The sequence below is a fragment of the Trichosurus vulpecula genome, chromosome 5 (assembly GCF_011100635.1).
Source record: "Trichosurus vulpecula isolate mTriVul1 chromosome 5, mTriVul1.pri, whole genome shotgun sequence".
Taxonomy (NCBI): domain Eukaryota; kingdom Metazoa; phylum Chordata; class Mammalia; order Diprotodontia; family Phalangeridae; genus Trichosurus; species Trichosurus vulpecula.
The window spans coordinates 217,647,283-217,662,819 of NC_050577.1; the positions used below are offsets into that span (position 1 = coordinate 217,647,283).

At 41.7% G+C, this 15,537-nt stretch overlaps 1 protein-coding gene across 1 annotated transcript in view; it reads right to left on the reverse strand.

The window, feature by feature from the left end:
- The window catches only part of CFAP54 (cilia and flagella associated protein 54), a 303,572-nt gene that overhangs the window by 27,803 nt on the left and 260,232 nt on the right, over window positions 1-15,537 (reverse strand). The window contains exons 68-70 of the mRNA XM_036760711.1: window positions 14,277-14,447; window positions 6,020-6,126; window positions 1,378-1,534 (exon numbers count right to left, since the gene is read on the reverse strand). Coding sequence (XP_036616606.1) covers window positions 1,378-1,534; window positions 6,020-6,126; window positions 14,277-14,447 — 435 coding nt within the window. The remainder of the gene's footprint in view (window positions 1-1,377; window positions 1,535-6,019; window positions 6,127-14,276; window positions 14,448-15,537) is intronic.

Consider the following 15,537-nt stretch of genomic DNA (forward strand, 5'->3'; position numbering starts at 1 on the left):
AAGCTTCAAAGTGTTATAGAAATGCAAGCAACCAATAATGAATCTCAGACAGTTATGTCAGGGTGATTTATCATTGTTGTTAGTTGCCCTGCAAGGAGACTGTGTGTGAAATCTGGAAGAGGGTAATGTTCTCCCTGAGAACTGATATGAAATGAACATTTTCTGCAACTCTGTACTTTTGCCAAAAATAATGGACACAAAATAAACATTTGACTGTTGGGGAGACGGTGTTGTTTACTCTCTTCATTTGGGGCACTGTTAATTAAACCTTTGAGTTGCCCTGCTTTAATTATCAGTGGTATAGAAAATGATGCACATTCCAAAGCTTCAAGTGCCAGGCCATCAGTCCCCTGGCTCAACATGGGACCCAGGAGCTTTTGTTGGTTGTAGGAGGTATTTTTAAAGGGATAAGATTGCCCTCTGCAAATCCTTCTACCGCTGTTTTTGAATAAATACAAAATGCATTAGCTTATCTCATTGGCAAAGCCTAGCTTAAAACTCCAACAGAGTCTAATGCAAAAATCAAGAATGAACACATCTGAACAGAAACATTTAAGGAATAAAAATATGGAGAAGAAGGGGACAATGAAGGCCACATGCACGTCCCACTAGAGAAGACTTGTAAGAATTTCTAGCGAATGGTAGGTTCCCAACAATTGAGAGTGGGACAGGGTCAAGCCCTACAAGAGAGTGAAAGCAGTGACAATGGAAAAAGTGACATATTGGAAAAGGATAAAACAAGAGAGCACTGGCCTCTTCTCATGACAGTCGAGGTAAAAGCAAAGTGTCTTCTGTGGATTGGATTTAATTGTATCCAGTGAATCGAGCAGAAATGCTATTGTCATTCAAAAAGGAAGTCTCTTTCCAGAAGTTTTTGTCTTAACCATTTCTTCCAGAGGGAGAAAGGAAACTATTTGTGTAGTCGATGGTTTGGAGTCCATGGATAGATTTTAGGGGGCCCATGAATTTGAATGAATGGGAAAAAATGTACGTCTTTATTTTCACTAGCCTCAAGATTAAACATCTTCACTTATTTAGAGGCATTATTCTGAGGGGCAGAAGCCAATGGACAGATTTCAAGGGGCCTATGAATTTGGAGAGCAAAAAAATTGTAACTTTATTTCAATATAATTATTTTTTCTTGTAATACTGTGTATTTTATTTTACGAATTTAAAGACATGATTCTGAGAAGAGGTCATAGGCATCACTAGTCTGCCAAGGGGTCTATGACACGCACAAAAGGGTTAAGAACTTCTGGTTTAGACTGATGGGAACTAGTTGTTTCTGTTCTGATAAAGGCAGTTTTGGTTTGTTATTGCCATCCAAACATCCCAGGGATACAACATAGCAATGTGAAACTGGTCCAAGTTACTTGCCTTCATTTCTTTAGTGAGCATGACATTTTCAGGGACATCTGGGTTGATTTTTGTAGAGGAATCAAATGACTTTCCTTCTGGAGACAACGGACACGTGTATAACAACATTTCAGCTTGTTGCCTAAGGCCAGATAGTTTTTCATGTAAGGCCATAACCCTAAAAGCAACAGGGGTAAAATCTTTAATCAGCAAACTTACGAAATAAATGCAGGAAAGTATTTTAGGACATTTATGTTCAAAGTGAGCACATGCCTATCTACTAACATTTCAATTAACCAGAAGTCAGTTGGGTCTTTGGGATCCTCAAACATCCATACTGGTGTTGAACATGAAAATAAATGGGGAAATATGGGTGAGGAGGCAAATGGGTTGAAGAGGGTGTGATGAATGAGGAGGAAGAAGCTTGGAGCCTCAGCAAAAGGAGTTCAGAAGTCTAAGAGAGTTCAAGATCATACGCCATGTTGCTGGAACAGAAGGAAAAGAAAGGCTCCACCTGGCTGGTACTGTATATGAAAGGCATGGAATACACATAGAGCCTGCAAAATAAGGAAGGAGTAGACAAAAGACCAGGAGAAAAGGAAAAATAAAGAGGAATGGTGGCAATAATCAGAGAAGGGTAGAGGCACATCCCATATGTCTTCAGCTGCGGCCTCAGGAGAGCACAGTCATTGCCATTCTTAATGACAACGTTGGGTCTCAAGGACATGTTTTAGCAGGCTCTGTTTAAGAGGCAAGATGTGTATGGTTCATGCTATAAAAATTTCTATCATATAAGAAACTGATTAAAATGAAAGGTCTGGTACTCAATGCATTGATATTTCAGTTATCCAGAAAACCTACTTATCCAGAAAGCCACATTCCTGAATGATGCCAGATAACTAAGCATTAAGGACACAAAACTCCATTAAGCTGTTTACTTAATGCCTGATTTATATCTAAATATAGGTTGATGGAGAACAAGGCTTTTGTTGCAGCCTGACTCAAGGAAAAAAAGGAAGGACCCAGTCAGAGAGAGGAGGCACAAGGAATGAAGCTGAGCCTGAGGGCCAGGTATTTTGTCATGCCATTCCTCCAGGACACAGCTGTGCCTATTTTCCCAGCTGCATGAACCCACAGTATGAGAGAGATGAAACTGGGGCATTCCAGAGGCCACTTCCCCAAGGACAAACCAACCCAAGACACACAGTTGTCCATTTGGCCATACCAGAGGAATGTCACATAATAAACATGAGAAAGGGAATGACCCAAGATGACCCCAAGACTTCTCTGACTCACCCTAACCCTGCAGTAGAGACAACTCCCATTTCTGGGAGTACCTGTGTTCTGGACAGCTCTCATCTTTGAGAATTGTTCCAGAAGATAAGGCCCAAGGAGGTACAGAGTACCCACTGACACACGGCCAGGAGTGTCAGAGATGGCATTTGAACTGGGGTCTTCTGACCTCAAGTCTGTCACCTCTTTCTAGTATGGAGTCTTCAGAGGTATTCTGTCTTATGCAAACCTTGTGTTCTGACTCCCAGTTGACTGCCATTTTCCATTACACTAATAAGGAGATTTGGTCATTTCAACTTTTGTTGTGTTCAAAGATTAAGGATACACTCAGTTGTCTAGATTTGCAACATTTCTTATGACTCCCTCTTTCTCTCCCCATTCTTATGAGATTCCCTCTCCTTCCTGTTTATACTCTACAAGACAGGAACAGTGGATGAACTTCGACATGCATTTATGAGGGCATTTACTAGAGCCAAACCAGGACCATCACTAGAAATTGTAACAAATATTGATGAATGGTGCCTAATTTCTATATTGTATTGATTATTTCTGCTTGTGAATACCTTATACCCAGGTTTTCCCACCATTTCACTGAATAATTGATAGTCACTGAATAATGGATAGCTACACCACCTCAAAAAATAGCCTTTGTTTTATTATGTTTGAGGTCTATGCTGAAGAGTCCTTCAAAATTAGAACCACAGAGCAAGAAGACAGCTCCTTGGGGGAGGAAGGAAGGGGAAACTTCATAATTTAGGGAATTTAAAATTTAATTCAAGAGCCATTTCTTGAGTGCTTGTGGCATGTGAGACACTCCTCTGGGCACTAGGGAGAAATCAAAGAATGGAGAATGTGACACTGCATGGGGACGGCTCATTTGCCGTTTTCAAAGGGCTCTCACTTCCATGGCTTCATCAGACTCTCACAGTAACAACAATAATATCTGGTGATTAGCCTGAGCTTTGGGGTTGGCAAAGCTTAACATATACTCTATACTTCACACACGCCATTTCCGTTGTTGTAAGAGGAGAGCGCTACTATCATCTGTATTTTAAGGATGAGGACAGTGAGGCTGAGAATGATTAAATGACTTGCCCATGGTCACACAGCTAATAAATGTCTTAGAATCTGAACTCAGCTCTTTCTGCCTCCGAGACCACCACTTTATCCACTGCACCAACGACCTGCCTCAGTATCTTTTATGGGCAAGGAAGGTGGGAATTATTGGCCTGTCTTACAAAGAGGACTATGAATCAAAAAGAGTCAGTAACTTAATAGCTAGGACCAGACCACAAGTCTTTCCAGAGTTGCTGTAGGGATCAAATGAGATGATATTTGTAAAATGCTTCATAAATCTTAAAGTACTATATTAATGCTATTGATATCATTATTATTGCTAATCCAGCACCCTACGTACTTATGGCACACTGTCTTTCCATGTTATAATTATCATGTATAGTCTCTGCCCACGAAGGATTTATAATTACCTTGGGAGACAGGATAGATATGAAACATGTAAATTATAATCTTAGTATATGAGAAAGTGCCCAAATAGAGGTAGGTTTGGGTAAGATAGCAGGAGTTTCCCAGCCTGGGTTCCACAAGGGCACCAGAAGGTCTGCAGGACTGGGGGGGGGCGGGGCGGTGTCAAAAAGTGAATAGCCAGACTGAAATGAAAAGAAATGCATTCAGTTCATTAAGGAAGACCATTTGGATTGAAGGCAGCTTTAGCTTCTTTAGGGTATAGGTTGGATTTTACAGCTTTTAAGGCTTGCCTAAAAACACAGCCAATCAGCTGCATTCTGTGGCAGGAAAGAAATGGGGGGAATGTGTAAACCTTGGGGGGATGGGTCATAGGACTTGATAAAGGTCAGCTTTGTTCCTGTGGGAAATACATTTCTCTATGGTTGGTTTGATCAAAATCCCCTGAATTGACAGGAAATCTCAAAGATGGTGAAGGCCCTCTAAAAAAGCATCATTCTTGGTCATCCTGCCTTGGCCAATAAGGAGAGAAGTAAAGTAGGTATCCTTTGGTTCTGTTTCCTTCATTTCAGAACATTTGGGGAGAATAATTCCTCAAAATCCACAGTATTCATTTTCACCCAGCTCTTCCACAGCAATAAAGTATCATGTGATTTGGAGGGGTCAAGAAAGGATTTATGAAAGAGGTAGCCCTTCAGTTGTCCCTTCAAGGAAGGAGGATTAGGATGCATAAAGGGTGTGGGAAGTCAGAGGATATAAAATGAGTCCAGATTCAGAGGCACCAATGGAGCAGAGGTTTCGTGTAGGGACAGAGAAGTGGGAGATGTAATGCCAGAATAGATGGTGCTGATATACAAGTTTTGATGTGAGTCTCCAGCCCGGTGGTCTCCAGACTTTTCTGATCCTTTACTCCATCAGTAAAAAACAATTCTGAGTACCTCCCCCGACTATCTGTACATTTGCTTATTCACAAATAATACTGACAATTATGTACATGATAAAACTTACACAAAAAGCAAAAAAAAATTAAAGATGAAATAATATTTGATCCTAGAAGCAAGAGTTGCTGGAGTTTAGGTGAATGAGACAGCCAGACGTGCAGTCTCTGTGACAGCTGTGTGGTGCATGGACTGGAAAGCAGAGAGGCTTGAGTCAGGGGCATCAATTAGGAGGTTATTGCAATTGTCCAGGCCAAAGAAGATGAGGGCCTGAGTGAAAGTGGCCACTGTGGGAGTGGAAATAAGAGCTTAGATACAAAAAGGGATGTGCACAGTACATTTTAAAATTTAATGTGCACTGCTAACATTTTCTCTGTCCTGTCAATCAACAAAACAAAAAACTGATCTCTGATTTGCAGTTTGCTGCTTTCTGAGGTGTAGATGCTCACAAAGAATTTAACGATGACAAGGGCTGGTTCGAACTGGCTCCATCTCATCCTTGGATGTAAGTGATACTGTGGAACAAGACATATCAAGACATGGTGACTGATTGGACCTGTGTGGTGAGGAGAGTAGGATCAAAAATGTTTGTGACCACCGCTCTAGACTGCGAACTATTGAAAGCTTCTGACCTCAATTTAAAAAAAAAAGGCAAAATGTAACCCAGCTAACCATCCTGCCCTTACTGGATTGGCTGACGACTGTGGAGTCATGGAGAGAGCACAGTTCACAGAGGCCGTGGACTTGTCATTAATGAATCTTCTGGTCTTGGGCAAGTCATTTTTACATCTCTGGGCACCTGTTTCTTCAACTACAAATGCCGAAAGCCTAGGATTGCTCCCAATTTCACATTCAACTCCACAAGAATCCTCTCCACTCTGCCTGCCCAAAGAGACACTTGAGACAGCAGCAGAATGCTACGACATCACAGATGATCCTGCTTCACTTACTTGTCCAGAGAAAGCCAGTAAGATCCAGCATATATATGGTTGTCTTTGAACTCAAGGGCATCATAAATCTTGACAGGTTTTGTGTTAACGGCATACAGCAGCATGATCTGGAAGGAGATTACAAAGGCGTGTCAGCATCACACCAAAGGTGCCCCTGCCTCGCAGGTTTCCATATCTGTACCACGTTCATCTTCAGAAACCAAGGCTTTTGTCCTTTCTCTTTTTTAATTGGATGGGAGTTCTTTTCTCCACTTCACTATGAAGTGAAATAATGTAAAATCTCTTCAACTTCCTCCTACCTTGAACTTCCAGTGCATTTATAGCTTAAACCAAGCAACTTGGTATTTAATTATGTTAATGAAACCATAAGAGGCAGCATGGCATACTGTCTAGGGGCTGGCTCTTCCAGCTGGGAAGAGCCAGGTTCAAATCCTCTCTCTCACATGTGCTGGTTGACCCTGAGCCAGCCACTTAGGGGTGTGTGGGTGACACAGGTAACTTTAATCAAGGAAACAAGGAACATTTACTGAGCCCTTATCTGTGACCAGCTCAGTCAATGCTAGGAGCTGGGGATTCAAAGACAAAAGTACAGCTGTCCCTGCCCCTGAGGACCTTATGCAATATCAGAGGAGCCAAGCTAGTCACTAGGTTCTAGAGTGTATAAAGTAGAATAATGCATAACAAGGCTGGAAAGATAAGTCAGAGCCAAGTGAGGAAGGGTTCTCAATAGCAAACAGGAATTGGCATTTGACCCTAGAGTAAAACAGGCCCCCACCAGAATTGATAGACAATCAATGAGGTGAGTGGCATGGGCAGCAGCCCCATGTGTTAGCTGTGAGAAGGATGGACCAGAGAGGGGAAAGACTTGTGGCAGGGGAGACACAATGATGGTCTGAACTAAGGTGGTCGCCAAGGGAATAGAGGGGAATGGATGCTAGGGAGGTTGTGGAGGTGGTGGGTTAAATATGCATGGTGAAGGAGAACAGGGAGCAGATGATGACTCTGAAGTGGCAAACCTGGGTGACAATGGGAATGGTGATACCATTGACAAAAATAGGGAAGCTGAAGAAGAGGGGTGAATTTGGGGCAAGATAATGAATTCTGTTTTGGATGTGTTAATTTTGAGATGCCCACTGCACCCCTAGTTGGAAATATGTAGCCGGTTATGAGGAATTGGTACCCTATGGAGCCCAGGAGAGTATGGTTCATCTACATACAGATGATAATTAAATCCACAAGATCTGATTAAGTTCCATGGAGAGAGAGAAGAGAAGGAGGCTCAGGGCAGAGCCTTGGGAACATCCCAAGTTTTGTGGCATGATATGGATGATAGAGACTGAAAAGGAGGGTCAGGGAGGCAGGAGGTGAACCAAGAGAGATCAATGTCACAAAAATCTCAAGAGTATTCAGGAGAAAAAGGTGGTCAACAGGGTCAAATGCTACAGAGAGGTCCAGAAGAGGACCAAAAAAGGCCATCGGATATGGCAATCAAGAGATCACTAGTCATTTTGGAGAGAGCAGTTTCCATTGAATGATGAGACAAGAAGCCAGACTGCAAAAGATTGAGGAGTGAGAGAAAAGGAGCCAGAAGAGCAGACAAGACAGCCTTTCCTAAGAGTTCAGCTATGAAAAGCAGAAGTGATATAGGATGAATGTATGTTAAGTGTTTGGTTGCTTGCTTAAGGGGGTGGTAGAGGAATGGAGGGTTCTTTTAGGATAGGGGAGACTTTGACAAGCCGCTTAACCTCCAAGTATTCTAGCCAACTCTCTAAGGCTTAAATTTGAAGAAAAGGTGCCAACCTGCATTGGTAGCAGGGGTTTATTCACCTGGGATTTCCCTATATTAATGAATGTACAAATCCAATCCCTATCCCTAGGAATTTACGATTGAGAGGACAAAACATCTGAAAAAGTGGGTTATCTTCAAACATTCTTGGGAGTGTCTGTTTAAAAGGTTGGTTTATTGTCCTTGTGGGGATAAGACAAGAAATACTACTGAACTTGTGGTAGCAACCAGTTCTGAGGATTGAGGGTTAACACGAGATGAGGTATGAAAGGAGCCACAGGGAGAGGCAGAGAGTGCTCAAAGAAAAAAGGCACAGTCGGCGTTCTAGCATTCTTGGCTTCCCAACAGCAGAGTTACCCACTGAGTTGTAAGGGATGTGAGGCCTGCAGAAGCCACCAGGCACACGGCGAGAAAACACAGCACTCAGGGGCTGGGAAGTAGGGGAGTGGGTTCAGCCAGAGTCCAAGAAGCAGGGTACCATGACTGACAAGAGTTCTGGGAAAGAGCGAGGCTCCAAGCAAAGCTTCATGGGAAATAGCCAGAGGGATTTCTTTCCCTCTCTTCTTAGGGAGGCAGTCATCAAAGGGCTGCCAAAGCAGGAGGTCTCTCTGCACCAGGCACCAGCATCGCATGTAAAATAACAACTTGGAAGGGCCAGGCCGGCAGATCTCTCAGAGCCCTCCTGAGCCATTTTTAAACCTAACCCTGCTCTCTATCTCCTCAGTACTATCCGAAACCTGCCCAAAATGTCACTTCAATTCCCTCAACTTATGGGTGTCAGCAAATGCAAATGAGATAATATGTTTGCAAACCTTAAAGGGCTTCATCCACGTGAGTTATCTATTACAATGCTTACTAATGCCAATGGAGCACTTTGGGCAAGGTCCTCCATTCATCTGTCTCATGGCTGAATCACCCTATAGGGCAGGGTAACATGCTCCATGTCCTGGACCCTTTTGGCAGTGCAGTAATACCCATGGACCCCTTGTCAAACTACTAATGCCTTTAAATGTACAAAATAAAATATGCATGGTTACAAAGAAAACCAATTATGCTGAAGTACAGTAAGGAAAATAATTTTTTAAAAAAAAAAACAAGTTCATGGAGCCTATGTGAAGAACCCTTGCCTTAGGAGTAATGATACCCTGGCTTGGGAACCCTTGGTATTGTACATAGACAACTGGCCTTGTAACCAGGAAGATTTAGGTCCAAGCCATACCTCTGACACATTGACTATGTGACCCTGGGCAAGTTCTTAGCCTCTTTGTGCTCCCAGGTGACCCTCTGAAACTATTCAGTTATAGGTGTGGATTTGGGGAAGGAGATTTCAAAGTGGAAGTAACATGAAAAGATAAACTCCTGTATCTGAACACTTCCCACCTCCACTGCAAGCTAGAGACCTTAGCTCAAATAGGCCAAGAAGCAATAGAGAATCCTGCTTGGCGCAAAGAATGCAGCCACTTGCCTAAAACAAATGCCCAAAATGGGGGGCTGAGGAGGAAGGGAGGCAGGTAGAAGCCCTTGGGCTGACTTGGCTAATATCAAGGGCAGGGAACATTTCTTTAATGACCTGGTCTCACCCCTGGCAATGGTTAAGTTTTATAGAATGACAACATTTCATACTAGTATGGGACTTCTTGGGGCCTTCTAGTGCAATCTCAACCTCTTCTTGAAGGCTTCCAATGAAGTGGAACCTCTCATCTCCCAAGAAGACTCATTCCACTTGTTAATAGCTCTGATTAAGTCTAAATTGACCTTTTAAAGATTATTCCCCATTGTTCCCTGTTCAGTCTTCTGGGATCAAACCTAACAAGTCTAATCCTCCCTCCACCATCAGCCTCATCCTCTCCCTCCCCACCTCCACCTTACTATTGTCCAGCTTAAACATCCTTAGGCCTTTCCATTAATCCTTATACAGTATGAACTCAAGAGGTTCCTCCATCCTAAGTGTTTTCCTCTGGATTCTCTATAGGCAGTGGTGTCAAACTCAAATAAAACTGCCACTCATTGAGTTTGAAAACCACAAATTAACATTATCTTTGTTGTGTTGTAGTTTCTGGAGAAGGAAATGACAAGGCACTCCAGTATCTTTGCCAAGAAAACCCCAAATGGGGTCACCAAGAGTTGGATGTGACTAAACTGAACTGTCATTTTATATGATCTATATAACATTTAATATTTAGAACTGGTTCAGGGGAGACACTTGTGGTTGTCTGCTCTACAACTTACCAATGCCCCTCTTAAACTATGACGCCTATAACAGAGCACAGTTCCCCAGAAGAAGCCTGGCTGGGGTCAGCTTCATTCCTGGAAGCACCGCTTCTCTGAAGGCAGAGGCCTTGGGCTGCCATATCACAACACTGACTCTTACTGGACTTGCACTTCACTAAAATCCCCAGATCATTTTCAGAGAAATTGCTTTCTAACTATGCCTCAGTCATCCTGTGCTTATGAAAACGAGATGTTGGTACCCAAGTGTTTACCTTTGTCCCTACTGGATTGCATCTTTCCAGGTATTCAGCACTGAGTGGTCAAGATGTTTGTGGTCCCTGACTCTGTCACCCCATGTGCCAGTTATCCCTCCCAGTTTTGTGTCCATCACACAGTTGACAAGTTTGTCATCTATGCCTTTAACCAAGTCACTGATAAGAATGTTAAAGAACAAAGGACCAAACACAGATCCCTGGAGCAGTCCTCTAAGACCTCCTTCCAAAGTGACACTGAAATGTTCTCCTCCCTTGGGCTCTGGGGCGTCTTCTTCTGGTTTTCCACCCACCTCTCTGAATCCTCCTTCTATCTCTCTTTGTTTCCCTGACTCTTTTCAGTCAGTACTTGAAATGTTCCTGCCAACATAGCCATGCCCAATTACCAAGTACATGGTGCTGGTTAAAGGTAGGGCCACTATTCACACCTCAGCCAAGTCATAAATGACCAGTGAGAGGGTGCATGGCCACTGGCCATGGTCCTAGTCTTATCTGCAGCCTGAGGCTCTGGGTTAACACCCAACTGTCACACACTCTTTTCAGGACTCCAATAGCTGGCTAACTCCTTCTTGTGGCCATCTGATGGTCTACCCTTACTCCCTCCATGTTGTGAATTCACATACCCTGGATGGGGGCTTCAGCTACTGACCTGGGATAAGGGTCTCTTGGCTTATGCCTAGAAAAGCAGGGCTTCATCTATCTGTCTATGCTGCAAAAGGCACCATTTGCCAAACTAGTTGAGCCAAGTAGCCCTGAAGGTTAATGAGGATGCTTGATCCACAGAACTACAGAATTTCAGAGTTTGAAGAGACCTCAGCAGCCAGGAAGTCTCTTTACAACACACCCACAAGTGGTGACCCATCTTTTCAATAAAGATCCAATTCCTTAATCAATCAGCACTTATTTGGCTGCTACTGTATACCAGGCACTTTGCTTAGTGCTGGGACAAAAGTGAAACAATCCTCAGGTAACCCATTCTACTCTAATACAGTTCCAATGATTAAGAAGCTTTTCCTGACATCAAATTTAAATATGTCTCTTATCCTTTTCCACACTTTGCTCCTAATTCTATCTTCTGGATCAATGCAGAGCAAATTCAGTTCCTCTTCCACAGGTAAGATAGTGATCACTCTCCCTTGAGGCTTTTCTTCTCAAAGTGTTCTCATTGGCTAGTGCCTGAGTCATAGCTACTTTGGGGATTTTTCTACTTGAAAATCTAGGGAATAAGATGGGAATACTTAAGACTTCAACCTCATCCTCTCCTCTCTTTTTCCTGCCAGTATCCCCTGCCCAAAGCTCAGATCCCAACTTAAGCTATTAGAGAAAGGATACAAATTCAACCTAATCAATCAATAAAACCTGCTGGGATGTGACTAATTGAATAAGGGAACCACAAGAGCAGTGACTAATGGTTAAATGTCAGCCTGGGGGGAGTAGAGTGCACCAAGCGTGGGTCTCTGGACCAGTTCTGCTTCAGTAATTACCAATGGCCTGGGGGTAGGCATAGATGGCCATACTGATCAAAGCAGAAGATGATTCAAAGCTAAAGGAAAAGCAAACAATTTGAATGACAGAACTGGCATTCAAAAATATTTCATCAGGTCAGAACAGTGTACCAAGACTAATGAAGTGAAATTTAATAGGGATAAATATTTCCTACATTTGGCTAAAAAAAAAAACCCTGCACATTTATGGGATGGGGGACATGTAGCTAGATAATGGGGGAGGGAATACATGGGGGTGGGAGGCCACCCAAGGACATGCACCAAGCTCATGGTTAATCTAAGTCTAGCTCTCCTCCAGAACTTCAAAACAGAAATCGATGTGCGAATAAAATAAAAGAACAGTGGCTACAAAACAGAGGAAAGAAGTTATCAAGTTATCACAAGAAGCAGAAGAAAACAGAAAAAATCAATTGAGAGATTGAATAAATGAGTGAGCACCAGGGCTCTTTTGCTCTCCTACATCTAGGCACTCTTTGGAAAGCACTTAGCACAGTGCCTAGCACAGAGTAAGCACTATATAGAAGTTATTATTGCTATTATTATATAGAAGTGGTAGGACAGTCAGCTCAGAACAGAAGCTGAGTTACCTGAGTAAATCAGCGGACAACCTAAAGAAGAATGGAGGAAACGAAATTCAAAAATGTAATTATACATTAAGAAATATTAGAGCAAAAATCAAAATTCAGAAAAATTGGAAGAGTACATGAGATACTATCAAAAAACAAATGAAATAGGAAAGATGTATGGAGAAAAATCTGACAAATCACCAGTTTCCAAGAAAAAACAAAAAATTAATGTATGAGAAGAAATCATAAAAGAAAGTTGCCCAGAAGCATTGGAATCAGACATAAAAGTACAAACTGAAAGAATTCACAGGTCACCTCCAGAAAGAAGTTCTAGGTAAAATGATACGTGAGTGTGATTGGTAAGCTCCATAACTCCCAGGTCAAATTAAAAATTGCAAGTATTTAAGAAGAGAAAGATCAGATACCAAGGAACCTCATTCAAAACTGCATAGAACTATGAGGAGCGAAAGAAAAATAAGTTATAATACAATATATCAAAAGGCAAAAGAAAATAGCTTCCAGCAAAAGAGAGAAAGAAAAGATCGATAAATTGAACATGTGACAAAAAAAATTTAGAAAACCAACCAACCAGGGGCAGCTAGGTGGCACCATGGATAGAGTGGTGGGCCTGGAGTCAGGAGTACCTGGGTTCAAATCCAGCTTCAGACATTTACTATCTATGTGACCCTGATGTCAAGGAAGGAAGGAAGGAAGGAAGGAAGTAACAATCCACAAATAAACAAAAACATTTGAAATTCTGAAAATCAGGAAAAAATAAAGATTAAAAATAAAATGGCTATTGAGATAAATAATGCTGAGAGTTGTCTTTTTTTTTTCAATGATTAATAAAATGCACAATCAGCTCCCAACTCTAGGCATTTTTATGGGCTGTCCCCCATGCCTGGAATGCTCTCCCTCCTTACTTCTGCCTCTTAGCTTCCCTGGCTTCCTTCAAGTCCCATCTCCAGTCATCCTGACCTACATCTGGCCGCTGGACCCAGATGGCTCTAGAGGAGAAAGTGAGGCTGGTGACTTTGCACAGTCCTCCCTCACTTAAGTCCAATTCACTTGCAAGTTATGGCATCACCTTCCTGATGTCCTGGTCTTCTTCAAGAATGAAGGACAAACAACAAAATCCTGCCTTCTACAGGAAGTCTTTCCCAATCCCCGTTGATGCTAGTACTTTCCTTCAGTTGCTTCCTTCAGTTCCAGTTTATCCTGAATATCTTTCATTTTTACATAATTGTTTGCATGTTGTCTCCCCCAGTAGACTATGAGTTCCTTGAGGGCAAGGACCTTGTTTTTTGCCTTTATTTATATTCCTAAAGCTTGGTAACAGTGCCTAGCACACAGTAGGACCTTAATAAATGTTTACTGAATGAATGACTGATTTGATCTCTCCCATCTCCTGCCCTCTCCAAAGGACAACCAAATTACCAAAATAAAAAATGAGAAGGGATTCACAAAGAATGGAGAGGAAATAAAGAAAAGCATTAGATACTCTTGTGACTATGTGCCAACGAAACTGAAAACCTAAATGAAATAGATGAATGTTGTAACTATGATGAATATGAAAATAGCAAATTTCCAGATTAATAAAATAGCAAATAAATAATATGCATTATAAAATTTTTCAAAAAGAAATTGAGCAAATTGTAAATGAAGTCTTACAGAAAAAAATGAATCTTTCAAATCCATTGATTTAAAGATAGCTTTGTTTTAAATTTAAATCCAATTTCTAAAGTACAGGGTGACCCAGAAATCTTCTGGGTCACCCTGTATAATGTTGCAAAATATTTAATAGGCTGCATATCTTGTCAGAAAATTGTAATTTTAAAAGCCACTGTCTTTAAGAGATAGCATGTTTAAAAAAAAAGACAAACAACAACAAAGCTTTGTATGATTGTTTTAGCTTACCATAGATTCTGTTTCCTTTGGAGGTTTTTCTAGAGGGGGTAGGTACCACTGAAAGCAAACGTCTTTGCTTACAGTACATACAGCAAAATTCGTTATAAAGTCTGGAGGAGCTGATAAGGAGGTCTTAGAAGCTGCAAATTTTTCTACTATCACAGTCGTTTCTTGACCTGTCTGTTGAAGGAAAAAGATCAATCAGAGATTCTTCTCCCTTTCTGTCACCCTCCCAGCCATCCCTCCCTGACCCTCAACATTTGAAAACAATTAGATTTGCCACATTATGTTGATTTGTCTCCTATTGCTATGGTTTTTTGTAGGAAAACTTCCTCTGAAACTTCCTTTCTGCATCACCTCTCAGGTACTCCCCAGTCAGCCTCCAAGTACTATATATGAACAAGTCTAATATGGAAAAAGGACGCTTCATTGAAATTAAAATCTATACTTTCATGAGTTTGCTTGATGAGAACCTCCATTGATATACTGTGAAAATGAAGCTGAGAATCAAAAGCCAGAGGTTTTGATTTCTTTGTCCAGAATAAAACTTGAGAAGTCAACAATCATTTATTAAGCGCCCTACTACGTGTCAGGCACTATTGTAAGCACAGGGAATACAAAGAAAGTCACACACACACACACACACACACACTTACACACACACATACCCAGTCCCTATCCTCAAGGAGCTCAGAGTCCAACGGGGAGATGCCATGCAAGTGACTATGGACAAACAAGGTATCAGCAGGATAAGTCAGAGATAATCTTGGAGAAAAACATGAGCATTAAAGGGGGTCTGGAAAGGCTTATTGTGGAAGAGAATTCATTTGTCATCCATTGCAGAAGGAAACCCAAACTCAGAATCACTTTTTCTCTTCTTTTCTAGAAATCAATATTATTTACCAATTCTCAACAGCAAAGGCTGAACACTGCAAGGTTCTGAACACTGCAAGGCTGGGGCCAGGCATATAAAGCTTTTTCACCTGTATTTTGCTGCCTAAAAAAGAGTCTCTTCATTATGCTTATATTTCTGACACACCATGAGTTAATCCTTATAAGAAGAGCTATAACAAGGGGGAGGTGATAGGGTTTCGTCTGAGAGTAAGTTCCCTTCCCTCTTAGAAGGGCAGAAGCATCAGAGCATTCTGGGGTAGGTTTCCTCCTTCCCCAAAGGCTGCACCCATGCTAATGTATGGGACAGAATCTTTAAATAATAGGAGAGACATAATTAGGAGAAACAAAGCAAATTTATTCTACAAACCTTGCAAGA